The sequence below is a fragment of the Leucoraja erinacea genome, chromosome 23 (genome assembly GCF_028641065.1).
Source record: "Leucoraja erinacea ecotype New England chromosome 23, Leri_hhj_1, whole genome shotgun sequence".
Lineage (NCBI taxonomy): Eukaryota > Metazoa > Chordata > Chondrichthyes > Rajiformes > Rajidae > Leucoraja > Leucoraja erinaceus.
In genome coordinates, this window is record NC_073399.1 from 16,070,899 (window position 1) to 16,084,067 (window position 13,169).

A 13,169-nucleotide genomic window follows, 5' to 3' on the forward strand; every position below is an offset into this window, starting at 1 on the left:
AGCACCAAGATGGAGCTTAAAGAAGAATAGTTGCCTCTCCATTTATTCCATTGGAGGGAACAGTTACAGGGTCTTTGCAAGTATTAAACCATCTGGATTCATTTTTTAAGATATTTGAATGTTTTAGGTCTTTTCATTCAGAAACATTGCATGTTTTAAGCATTTGACATTTTTGATACATTGCCATGAGGGATCCTGTTGGTTTTGCTTTGCAAGATGGAGCTCTTTAGATTTCAGGTAAGCTTAGATCAGGAATCTGGAGCAAGGATGGGGATTTTGCCATGCCCATCATACTTTGGGGAACCCTAAGATTTCCAGTTTGGAGTGAATACTTATTTGCAGAAAGAAGGAACTGCAGATGCTGGTTATTACACTAAGGACACAAAGTGCTGGAGCAACTCAACGAATCAGGCAGCATCTCCGGAGAAAATGAATAGGTGAAGCTTTGAGTCAAGTCTGAAGAAGGGTCTCGACCCGAAACGTCACCTGTCAATGTTCTCCAAAGATGCTGCCTGACCTGCTGAGATACTACAGCACTTTGTGACTTTTTGTGGACATTTATTTGTTCATTCGCCAATTACTAAAACATTTCCGGAACAAGACAATAAACTTGAACTCTGTCTTGCCCCAGACCCTGAAATAAAAATATTTTCATGAATTTCCTGAGAATTTAATAAAAACAAAATATCTGTGTAAAGGCGAACGTGGCAAACTTACACTGCTGAACACACAAACTGAACAGAATGAATGCAGTGAGCATGTCACACACCAATATAATTTTCTTTCTGAGATCACATTGAAAATGCAGTACTTACAATTAGAAATTACAATACTTACATCATATAGACTGTACCATGTAGTTGGGGGAAAATAGCCAGACACCTGCACTGTTTTCGGTGTAAGTACTGGAGTGATGAGAAGTGCATTCCCCCACATGAACTGACGATCAATTCTTATCGTATTTTGATCTTGAGGGAATCTAAAGCCAATAAAATACAGCATTTACACACATGGCATAAATTAAGCTATTTAAATAAAATATACTTTATTCAAATGTACCACCTTGGTGATGTACCACCAGCAGCATCGGTGCCTAGTTTTAAGATCAAATACCACAGTGCTGGAGTGACTCAGCAGACTGAAACAGTCTAAAGAAGGGTCCTGACGTCACCTATCAATGATCTCCACAGTTGCTGCCTGACCCTGCTGAGTTAATCCAGCACTTTGTATCCTTTTATGTAGTAACCGACATCAACAGTTATTTTTTTCAACTGCTTAGAATTCATTGTATTGGTGAAACTAATGGAGCTGAAAGACTGAAATGCATGTTCAGGACCCAATGACCCGCATCCTTGGGTATTGAAGAAGGGTGCAACCCACTGGTTGACGTTCTTCAAACATTTTCCAGGTGCAAGAACGGTTCTTTAAGATTACAAATGTAATTCCACTATTTAAGAAAAGGAAAGCAAAAAATAGGAAAGTATAGATCAGTTAGCCCATCCTCGGTAGAAGGGAAAATGCTGTAATCTATTAATAAATGAGTTGAAAAGGGATATTTGGCAAATAATAATAAAACTAGGCATTCACTGCGTAGTTTTTGAAAGAAAATCCTGATTGGCTATTCCTATTATTATGGAAGTTTTCTAATTAGCAAAACATGAAGGGCAAACCAGTTGAAGTGGCGTACTCACACTTTCTGTAGGTTTTTAATAAGGTGCAATACCTTTGATCATTAAACCAAATTGGAACACATGGCTCTTGGGGCTACATGGGGTATAAAACCCCATGAGGTCCAATTTAGACCCCACACAACTAAAATACCAACTTCCTTTGTTTTAGTATCCTATAACAAGAAGCTTCTGATTTTCAATAGAAAAGCAGTCCAACAAAGTTAATGTCAGAGCATTGAAGAATTCTAATAATGCAAATCAGGAAATAAATGGGTCAACCTTTTAGTTGATTTTTTTTAAAAAAATCTTTACAGAAAATAAAAAGTTTGCAGTACACAGAAGATTAAAATGGTAGCTGAAACAAAAATATGTAACATTTGGAGCAGCACTGGAAAGCCACTCCCCCTACTTAAGTGACCTGGGTTAAGTTCTGACTTTCATTGGTGTGGGTTGAGTATGCACTTGTTCACCATTACTGTGCCACAGATTTAAGGTTTTTGCAGTGAGTGAAGTCTCTGAAGAATTTAAAATTACAGGCAACAATTTGTGAATTTTACACAGTACAGTCCACTTTGGAATGTGCAACTGCATAAAGTTGCTGTCAGTTTTTCAGCTGCTACTGATGGTTTCATTGTTAATCAATTGTTGGACATTATCATTTTTTACTTTGCGAACTGATAAAGAGTACTGAACCATGCTTAAGATGCATCTTCAATGACCAAATATGAACACATTTGGCTCCTAATGACCCAATTTTGGCTTTGGAGTCCTCATGGAAAAAGTCTGAATTCAGATTAAAATGGGATTGGATCACTCAAAACAAACCCACAGGCAAAGTGATTAGATCTAGTTTTAATCTATTTTCCAACTTAATTGTATAAATATTTCACATGCCATATTAAAAAATTAACATACTCAAATGATAGTGGTCGAACAACCATCGCTCCAGTAGAATGCGCTTTATGGAAAAGTGTATAAAGAAAAGGTAGCAACATGTATCTAGTGAAAAGAGCTTCTCGCATTGCTGATTGTGCCGACTCACTGAAGACATATGGTTCCTGAGACTGAAAAACAAAATATAGTTCTTCCTTTATACCTGGCGTTCCATTCAAAGCAAAAATATTAATTTATATTAAAAATGGTCTCTCAAATAGTCTGAATGACCATGTCTAATCAGGAGCCCCAAGCCGCAATATCAAACAGTGGAGTGAAGGCCCAATGCAAATGTAGAGGAGGTTTTGCTGTTCTTTACTTGCAACTCAGGTAAATCACTCTGATTTGTTCTGGCATTTTCCTAATCTCCAGCTTTCCTCCTCCCCATCCACTTTCAATCTGAAGATGGGTTCCGACCCGAAATGTCACCCATCCTTTTTCTCCAGAGATGCTGCCTAATCCGCTGAGTTACTACAGCACTTCATGTCTATCTTCAAGAAAAGTAAGTTGGTCGGCATAATGTAGTGACAGAGCAGTTAAATTACTAAAATAATCACCTTGAGGACCACACTATGAACTTGGAGACCCAAATTCAAATCATCTGATTGACACTTAAATGTTCAGTGAAAATTGGGTAGAAGCATTCCTGAGAAAAATAATAAATTTTAAAAAAATTGGTGGGGTCAACAAAACAATCTGGTTGGCAACGAGTACATGCTTCTTACCCAGGGCCGGATTTAGATGAAGAGAGGCCCTAAGCTATTTCACTTGAGGCCCCCGACAGCCCCGACTTGTGAAGCGTTTTAAGGCAGCAACTCTACCAAATCTCCACGTCCCATCCGCTATCTCATCCGGTCCAGATCTTCATTAGTGCTAAGATCTATATTTAACTCTCTTGAACACATCCAGTGAATTGGCCTCCTCGGTGGGGCGGCGAGGTTCGATGGGTCCGGTGAGGCAGCGAGGCGAGTAGGCCCTCCTAGATCTCGAGGCCCTAAGCTTAAGCTTGTCTAGTTTATACATTAATCCAGCCCTGTTCCTACCCAACCTGTTGGAGACCCATTATGAATTGAAACATTGGGGTTGTACTATATAATTTAAGCCCTGGTATTTCATCAGGAATGTATTGTTGTAGTTTTCATCTCTGGCTTACTATTGCCACTACATTGCTTTTCAGAGAGGCAAAGAGCCTAGTCGTGATTTCTCTCAAAAATGCCCTTAACAAAAAAAAAAAAATCTTTTGATTGAAGATGATCAAATTTAATAGTACAATACCGCTCTAAAATTTAGCTCCTGGCAGCAGTTTAAATTCTCTCAAGCATATTGGGAACATTTTACAGACACATTTTATTTTCATAAATACATAATATTACTTTTGATAAGTTTTCAGGTAGTCACCTTTAATAGAATAGAACCTAACTTGAGAAGCAGGAATTCATTATGCATTTTTTTCTATTCTGTAGCCAATTTTTTTTTAATGAAATGGCATGATTGGAACAATGCCATCAATGTGTTATTTTTGATATAAATCAATGAAAGGCCAATTTAACTCTGTTTTCCTATTTCGGGCCCTCACCTTTGCACTTTTTATTGAGGACAGCCAGCAACATCCAGGTCACAGACATTTGAACCCAATGGATCCAGTCATAAAGTCAGAGTTGTACAGCACAGACATGGGCCCTTATGCTCACCAAGTCTATGCCAACCATTTTGGTTATTTACACTAATCCTCCTTGCCTGCTCTGTGACTATCATTCTACTGTTTCATTGTGTATCATTCTATCTCAGACACAATTAACAGTTCAAAATTTTTTTGCGACTCGAATGCTGCTATTAGTAATGAAAATTGCACGAAGATGAAGATCCTAAAGGGGAAATTAACCAATTGGCATTTTCATTGATTTATACGTAAAAATGTTGCTATATTTGCGATTCATTAAAAATTATTGTATTACATTTGCTACAGAATGAAAAAATGCACAATTTCCACAATGCAAGTAAAGTTTTTTTCTAATCATTAAAGTGATCTAGCTGAAGATATTACTACTTTCTTAATTGCTATACAGGATGCCTATCAATTTATCCTTATACATTTAAAAGGAATGAATATTCACTGTGTTTAAAAAAATACAAAATTTGCTCTCTCAAGGACTCACCGGCTGTTTCCGGTCATTATGATTCCGCATGAATGGGTAGAAAGATCCAAGTTGTGTCCAGCGTATACAAAGTTCTTCATTGGTTGCCCCACGAAAACCACAGACATCTGCTCCCACCAGTGGAACTCCATACATGTTAAACAGCATTATTGCTATGAAGTAAACAATTTTAATTTTTTATCTTTCACTTTACAAGTTTCGTATTTAAATTATTGTTGTACAACAGATAAAAAATTGTTTCATCTCTTCAAAAAAAATTAACAATTATTGGCTGCAATAAAAATAATTTACTTTGAGGTTGTATAATGTACACAAACACTTGTATGTACAAAGTATTCAACTAGACCTCTATTGCAGGATGAGATGAGGAGGTGGAATGCTGCTTTTTTTATACATATTTAAGTTTGCAAGCATATAACAGCAGAGACAAAGCACAAAACCTCGGATCAGATGCCTGTCTGTTGTTAGCCAGTTGCTGGAATGTGAGTTGCTGGAATGAGAGATTTCGTGAAAGGAAAATGAAAAAGATCTCAATTATTAAAAATTGAACTGGGCATGGAATCCTGTTGAAAATTAACTTTTCTCTGGTACAATCCTGCCAGATAACCCAACAGTTATAATTTGGAAAACCCATAAAATTCCACAAATAACAAAAGTAACATATCAGCCAACATCCTTGGAGAAAGGAAATTAGCATTAACTTCTCAGGCGAATGAACAAGATCCACGTTAATTTATCTACCTGGGATGGTGTAATACATGTCATTCCAGTTGCTCGAGATGTCTCCAGTCCAATGTCCTGCATAATGACCATGACTGGGAAAACTGGACCGTGAAATAATAAAAGGCCGTTTTCCTCTCACTTTGATCAAAGCACTAAACACAAGAGAGGTTGCATTATGGCTTAAAGTTTGCAATAAATTCCTGCCGCCAACAGACAATACTTTTGTTCCACTTCGACATTATTTATTTCCTCCTTTTTCTTGGCAATACCTGTTGCTCCTTTTTTGCTGTTGGCATTTCTGCGCCATACTTGTTGTAAAAGATTCAGTCACTAGTCACTGAGTTCAATTGGCATCTGCTTCTAGACTCCTTGGATTCCAAACCCACCCCCTTCCACCACCTCAGTCTACAGTAAATTACCATTTAACTGTGATCAGACATCATATACAGTGCCCTCCATGTTTGGGACAAAGACCCATCATTTATTTATTTGCCTCTGTACTCCACAATTTGAGATTTGTATTAGAAACAATTGCATGTGGTTAAAGTGCACATTGTCAGATTTTAATAAAGGCCATTTTTTTACATTTTGGTTTCATCATGTAGAAATTACAGCAATGTTTATACAAAGTCCCCCCATTTCAGGGCACCATAATGTTTGGGACACAGCAATGTCGTGTAAACAAAAGTAGTCATGTTTAGTATTTTGTTGCATATCCTTTGCATGCAATGACTGCTTGAAGTTTTAGCTTTGAAAAACTCCTTTGTTGCCTTAGCAGTATGTTTGCGATCATCGTCTTGCTGTAGAATGAACCGCCGGTCAATGAGTTTTGAGGCATTTATTTGAACTTGAGCAGATAGGATGTGTCTATGCACTTCAGAATTAATTATGCCACTACCATCAGCAGTTGTATCATCAATGAAGATGTGAGGCAGTACCTTCAGCAGCCATACACGCCCAGGCCACAACACTCCCACCACCGTGTTTCACGGATGAGGTGGTATGCTTTGGATCTTGGGCAGTTCCTTCTCTCCTCCATACTTTGCTCTTGCCATCACTCGGATACAAGTTAATCTTTGTCTCATCTGTCCAGAACTGTGGTTGCTCTTTTAAGTACTTCTTGGCAAACTGTAACCCGGCCATTCTATTTTTGTGGTTAACCAGTGGTTTGCATCTTGCAGTATAGCCTCTGTATTTCTGGTCATGAAGACATCTGCGGATAGTGGTCATTGACAAATCCACACCTGACTCCTGAAGAGTGTTTCTGATCTGTCGGACAGCTGTTTGGTATTATGGAGGGGATTCTTCTGTCATCAGCTGTGGAGGTCTTCCTTGGCCTACCAGTCCATTTGTGATTAGTAATCTCACCAGTGCTCTCTTTCTTCTTAATGATGTTCCAAATAATTGATGTTGGTAAGCCCAAGGTTTGGCTGATGTCTCTAACAGTTTTATTCTTGTTTCTCAGTCTCATAATGGCTTCTTTGACTTTCATTGGCACAACTTTGGTCCTCATGTTGATTAAACAGCAGGATACCTGGAGCGGGGCCTTACAAATCGCCCGGCGTGGCTTCAAAGACTCTGAAGGAAAGACCCAGTGCTGAGAGATCGGCGCTTATACAATTGCATTAAGGAGGGGCTCTGACTTTGACTCTGACACGGGGGGGAGAGGGAAGAGCAGGGGAGAGATACGCCTCTTCCATCACAGCGAGGTGGAGATGCCATGGATGTCTGTGTAAATTGTGTTTTGTGTCTTGGGTCTTTTTTTCTTGTATGTATGACTGCAGAAACAACATTTCACTTGAGCCTCTATGAGGTTCAAGTGACAAATAAATTGTATTGTATTGTAACAGCAATGCACATTTCCAAAGGTGATGGAAAGACTGAAGGAAAGACAGTGCTGAGAGATCTCTTATACTTGCATTAAGGAGGCAATTAAACACACCTGAGCAATTACAGACGCCTCTAAAGCCATGTGTCTCAAACATCATGGTGCCTTGAAATGGGGGGAGGGGCGGGGGGGGGGGGGGGGGGGGGGGGGGGGCTATGTATAAACACAGCTGCAATTTCTACATGGAGAAACCAAAATGTACAAAAATACCCTTTAATAAAATCTGACAATCTGTCACCACATGTGTTTATTTCTATTGCAAATCTCAAATTGTGGAGTACAGAGGCAAATAAACAAATGATGGGTCTTTGTCCCAAACATTATGGAGGGGTGTTTACCATTGTATCTGTGCTGGTTCTGATGATGTTCTCCGATTTGGAGTTAGGCAGGTCATCATGAAGCAACAGGGGCTGTGGGCCAAAATTATGTCTAGGACAACGCATTGGCGCAGACCTTAAGACAATGGCTATTCATTAAAATCTCTGCGACCGTTAAATGCATTCAGATTAGGAGTTTGCAATTTGGCTACTGGTTCCTTCTGAGTGGTACAATTCAAATATAGCCTTGGAATAGGAAATTAAAAAATGTATTTCCTGTTCAGAGGCTGGAATTCACGCCTTTGTTCAACCACCGAAGCCAAGATTGGGCTTTAATGCAATGTACTTGCCCGACAACATTTACTTTCAAACTCACACAAAATTAGCAATTAGCTCAAGGAATTAGCAGAAAGGTGAACTGTACATGAAAACCTTCTCATGAAAACAAAACTGCAGTGTTCAGAAACCCCTGACTAATTCATGTTCAGTACTACTAATACTGTATTTATGATTAAATTGATACTCACTCATGGGTAGCAATGGCCTCAGTTAACCCATACAGATTGTGCAGGTTATAATGTGTTGAGAGATGCTGTTTTCCAGATGCACACAGTGTACGAGATTTCAGATATCCTCCGGTCACATCTGCAGCAGAGAAATGGAGATTTACTAAATTATTTTCCACAAAAGTCAGAAATACAAGGAAAAGGGAAAACTAAAGATTTAAACAAATCAAAACACTCAAAACAACTAATTACAAAGAAGGGCATAGAATGGTTTTGAAAGTGAAAGTTGGATTTTACCTGGTACATAAGGAGGATTTTCTAAATTGTTGTCTGGACAGCCACCTATTGCTCCATCCACAAAGTTGGATGGTTCATTCATGTCCTGCAAAACAGTTTATTTAATTTTTTTTGACAATGTAAAAAACGTTATCTCAGACAGATGTAGCTCTTTCACGTCTTTTAAACCTTCTACACTTATTTAATCTACAGACATTACCATCTCAGTGCTTGAATGAAGAAGTCTAGAATGACATTGAGGCAAGGGCTGTACCCAAGCCACACAATCAGAACAACGTAAAAGGAGTGCCTTTTTTCCCCTCAAATCAAACGTCATTTATGGACTGACCATGTTGGTCATTGCTAGTGGTTTTGTTTCTAGTGCTGAAGTTTAACTGTTTCCATGTCAAGTCTCTGACATCTGCAAAGACGAATATTTGGAACTTGCAAACCGATGTGCAAGTGTAAAAATAGGCAAGGTCCCACTGAATCAACATCTTTCAAATTCTCAGCATTGACCAAAAATACTCTGCCGATGAAAGGAACAATTTTATTTCAGAAGGGTCCCGACGCAAAACTTCTTATCCTTTTCCTCCAGAAATGCTGCCTGCCCCACTGCGTTACTCCAGCCCTTTGTGTTTATTTTTCATATTGTTCCACATGATATGTCCATGCTCCATTCATTTACCCCATCTAAACAACCTCCTCAAATTGTTCTACATCCTTCTCACAGCCCGTTGCCCATAAGAGTTTTCCATCATCGGAAAACTTGGAGCTGCTATATTTGATCCCTTCATCTAAATAAATGATATCTTATGATGTTCATTATCTTAAGTGGCCAAAAATGACCTGTTATTCATTAGATGCCTTTTGTCCCTTATTCAATCCTTAATCCACACCAGTTTTCATCCCTGATACTGGGTGCATTAATGTTATTAATAAACTCTCTTGTGTGGTACTTTATCCAAGCAAACCACATCAATTGAATTGCCCTTACCTATTCTGCTAACCACAATCTCCAAATCCTCTGAATTTGTTACTTGCCAGGAGTGTCTTGGGGGCAAGGGCTGTTAACTGGGCAGCCGTTGGTTTTACTGCTACTGAGACCACATACAGGACTTCAAGGCACAGTAAGGTCCTGCCTCCGGGAGCAGATTACATAAATATAACTGTACTTTCTTCTGTATTATACTCAGAGCTGCCAAGTTTTGCCAGAGCATTTCAGTATTCTAGTACCAGAAATTCAGTATTTTACAGAAGAAATCAGTATTTTTACGCAGTGCCATTTTGCTGAAAAAAGATTTTTTTTTAAATGTGCGGTCATACCCATGTAAGAGTACAAGAATGCATAACTTTGCTACCAATTGACATGTCTTCTACGCACCTTACTTGACAGTGCATTCATTGCCATCTCTTTGTATACTGCTGCTTGAACGGCTAGAGAGAGAGACAGCGAGCCTTTTTACTTCAACCCAAACAACCATTTGCAGCCAGTGTTTTTTTCCCCTCAAACTCACCATATTTTCATTTTCAGACCACATTATGGCTCCTCACAGCTGTGGAAACATTTGTTCAGTGTTATTCAGAGCTCTGAGCCACCATTTGCAGTAAGTAGTGCCTTTCAACTTCAAGCCACCATTTGCAGTATGTAATGCCTTTCAATTTCAAGCCATTGCACCCAAGCCACGGGAGGGGAGAGCGAGGGGGGGGAGAGGAGGAGGAGGGGAAAGAAGGAGGGGGGGGGGGGAGGAGGGGGAGAAGGAGAGGGGGGGAGAGGGGAGGGGGGGAGAGGAGAGGAGAGGAGAGGAGGGGGGAGAGAGAGGAGGGGGGGGGAGAGAGAGGGGGGGAGAGAGGAGGGGGGGGGAGAGGGGAGGGGGGAGAGAGGGAGGGGGGGGAGAGGAGGGGGGGAGAGGAGGGGGGGGGAGGAGGAGGGGGGGGAGAGAGGAGGGGGGAGGGGAGGGGAGGGGGGGGAGAGGAGGGGGGGGGAGAGGAGGGGGGGGAGAGAGGAGAGGGGGGGAGAGGGGCGGGGGGGGGAGAGGGAGAGGGGGGGGGGGGGGGGGGGGGGGGGGGGAGAGGGGGGGGGTGGGAGAGGAGGGGAGAGGGGGGGGAGGGGGGAGGGGGAGGGGGAGAGAGGGGGGGGGGAGAGGAGGGGGGGAGAGGAGGGGGGGAGAGGAGGGGGGGAGAGGAGGTGGGGGGAGAGGAGGGGGGGCGGAGAGGGGGGGGGAGAGGAGGAGAGGGGGAGGAGGGGGAGGGGAGAGGGAGGAGGAGAGGCGGGGAGAGGAGGGGGGGGGAGGGAGGGAGGGGGGGGGAGGAGGAGAGGGGGGGAGGAGGAGAGGGGGAGAGGGGGGGAGAGGAGAGGAGAGGAAGGAGGAGGGGGGAGAGAGGGGGGGGGGGGAGAGGGGGGGGGGGGGGGGGGGGGGGGGAGGGAGGAAGAGAGAGGAGCAGGGATAGAGAGAGGGGGAGGGAGAGGGAGAGGAGGGGGGAGGAGAGAGGGGGGGAGAGGAGGGGGGGAGGAGAGAGGGGGGAGGAGGGGAGGAGGAAGAGGAGGGGGGAGGAGAGGGGGGGGGGAAGAGGAGGGGGGGAGAGAGGAGGGGGGAGGAGAGGAGGGGGGGGGAGAGGAGGGAGGGCGAGAGAGGGGGGGAGAGGAGGGGAGAGGGAGAGGAGGGGGGGAGGAGGGAGGGGGAGAGGAGGGGGGAGAGGAGGGGGGGAGAGGAGGGGAGAGAGGAGGAGAGGGAGAAGAGGGGGGGGGAGGAGGAGGGGGGAGGAGGAGAGGGGAGAGGAGGGAGGGAGGAGAGGAGAGGGGAGGGGAGGGGAGGGGGAGAGAGAGAGGGAGAGAGAAGGGGAGAGAGAGGGGGAGAGGAGAGGGAGAGAGAGGGGGGGAGAGGAGGAGAGGAGGAGAGGAGGGAGGGGAGAGGAGGGGGGGAGAGAGGGGGGGGGAGAGGAGGGGGGGAGAGGAGGGGAGAGGGAGAGGAGGGGGAGGAGGGAGGGGGGGGAGAGGAGGGGGGGGAGAGGAGGGGGGGGGAAGAGGAGGGGGGGAGAAGAGGGGAGGGAGGAGAGGAGAGAGAGGAGGGGGGAGAGAGGGGGGGAGAGAGGAGGGGGGGAGAGGAGGGGGGGAGAGGAGGGGGGAGAGAGAGGGGGGGGGAGAGAGAGGAGAGGGGAGAGAGAGGAGGGGGGGAGAGGAGGGGGAGGCACGAGAGGAGGGGGGGGAGAGGAGGGGAGGAGAGGGAGGGGGGGGGAGAGGAGGGGGGGGGAGAGGAGGGGGGGGGAGGGAGAGGAGGGGGGGGGAGAGGAGGGGGGGGAGAGGAGGGGGGGGGAGAGGAGGGGGGGGAGAGGAGGGGGGGAGAGGGGGGAGGGGGAGAGGAGGGGGGAGAGGAGGGGGGAGAGGAGGGGGGGGGAGAGGAGGGGGAGGAGAGGAGAGGGGGGGGGGGAGAAGAGGAAGGAGGAGGAGGGAAGAGGGGGGGGAAGAAGAGGAGGAGGGGAGAACAGGGGAGAAAAAAAACATTTTAGAAACCAAAAGACACTTTTTGCAGACATTTTAGAACCAATAGACACATTCTGCAAGCGTTTTAGAACCACTAAGGGCACTTACATTTGAATAACATGTGTTCAGTGTTATTCACAGCTCAGAGAAACGTGACCCTCTGCCTTCCTCCAGCTTGCAGACACTGATTGAGGCACACCACTTCCTGGTTTTATAGTCCCTCCCCCCTGCCGCCAGCAGGGCAGCAGAGAGAATGGGGAATTTTGTAAAAACATTAATATCTCTGTCATTTTTCATCGACGGGAAAAATCCTCGGCACACATACGGCGGAGGGGGGCTCTGAGCAAGGTGGCCAAAAATGACGGCGTTCTCTCGGAAATCGCAGCACCGATGGCCAAAACCGGTCAAGAACAGACTTTTAGTAATATAGAAGATAGATAGCGCTGTCGCCAACAGCTCTTCGTTTACATTCCCACGTTAAACTGACAGCGCTCTGTTTAAACCTGGAGTGTGACAGGCAGATCAAAGCTTACAAAAATAATCATCCAGATCTTGAAATTTAAAATACTAATAGATTTAATCTGCGATCATTTTTAGATGTACAGCATGACTTTTTATCTATCTATCTATATATATATAAAAGTCTGTGGCTGCCGCCTGCCGTCCGGCTGCCACTGCCTTTCTTCCTTTTTATTCGCTGCTCCTTCCTGTCAGCTTCCAACACACTTCGAAACAAAGTTGCAAGACAGGAACACTGAACTTTTCACTGCTGCAGCAGGCAGGGGAGGTGCAATTGAGGGAGGCAGGGGAGTGCTGGAAACTTACATTTGGCAACGGCTTCAGTTCCATTGGAGGAGACGGGTGCATGGTGGAATATTGGGTTGGGGGAATCACACCATTGGGGGAGCAGACCCAACGGGTCTGCACTTGGTCTAGTATAATATTAAAACTCTCGCCCCATCCGACCGCCTGCCGTACGGGGCCCTTCCTGCCTTTCGATTCGTACCCGCCGTACGATGTCACAATGCCCGATGCTCGCGGACGTCCAATCGCGATGCCCGACGCTCGCAAACGTCCAATCGGAATGGATCCATTTGCATGTACGGCTTCCAGCCGCGTTTCTTCCTTTGATTCCCCGCAACTCCGAAACCGGACGCAGAATCGCCGACATATTTTCCATTTCGGTAGAGATTTCACTTTTCTTTCAAAGTATCCGCTC

The 13,169-nt window shown here is 44.6% G+C and overlaps 1 protein-coding gene across 3 annotated transcripts in view; it reads right to left on the reverse strand.

Moving 5' to 3' along the window:
- Positions 1–13,169, reverse strand: part of LOC129708287 (lysosomal alpha-glucosidase-like) — a 52,318-nt gene that overhangs the window by 12,640 nt on the left and 26,509 nt on the right. For all 3 annotated transcript variants that reach the window (XM_055653955.1, XM_055653953.1, XM_055653954.1), the window contains exons 11-16: positions 8,491–8,575; positions 8,215–8,332; positions 5,501–5,634; positions 4,760–4,911; positions 2,586–2,734; positions 838–979 (exon numbers count right to left, since the gene is read on the reverse strand). In XM_055653955.1, the coding sequence (XP_055509930.1) occupies positions 838–979; positions 2,586–2,734; positions 4,760–4,911; positions 5,501–5,634; positions 8,215–8,332; positions 8,491–8,575 (780 nt within the window). The remainder of the gene's footprint in view (positions 1–837; positions 980–2,585; positions 2,735–4,759; positions 4,912–5,500; positions 5,635–8,214; positions 8,333–8,490; positions 8,576–13,169) is intronic.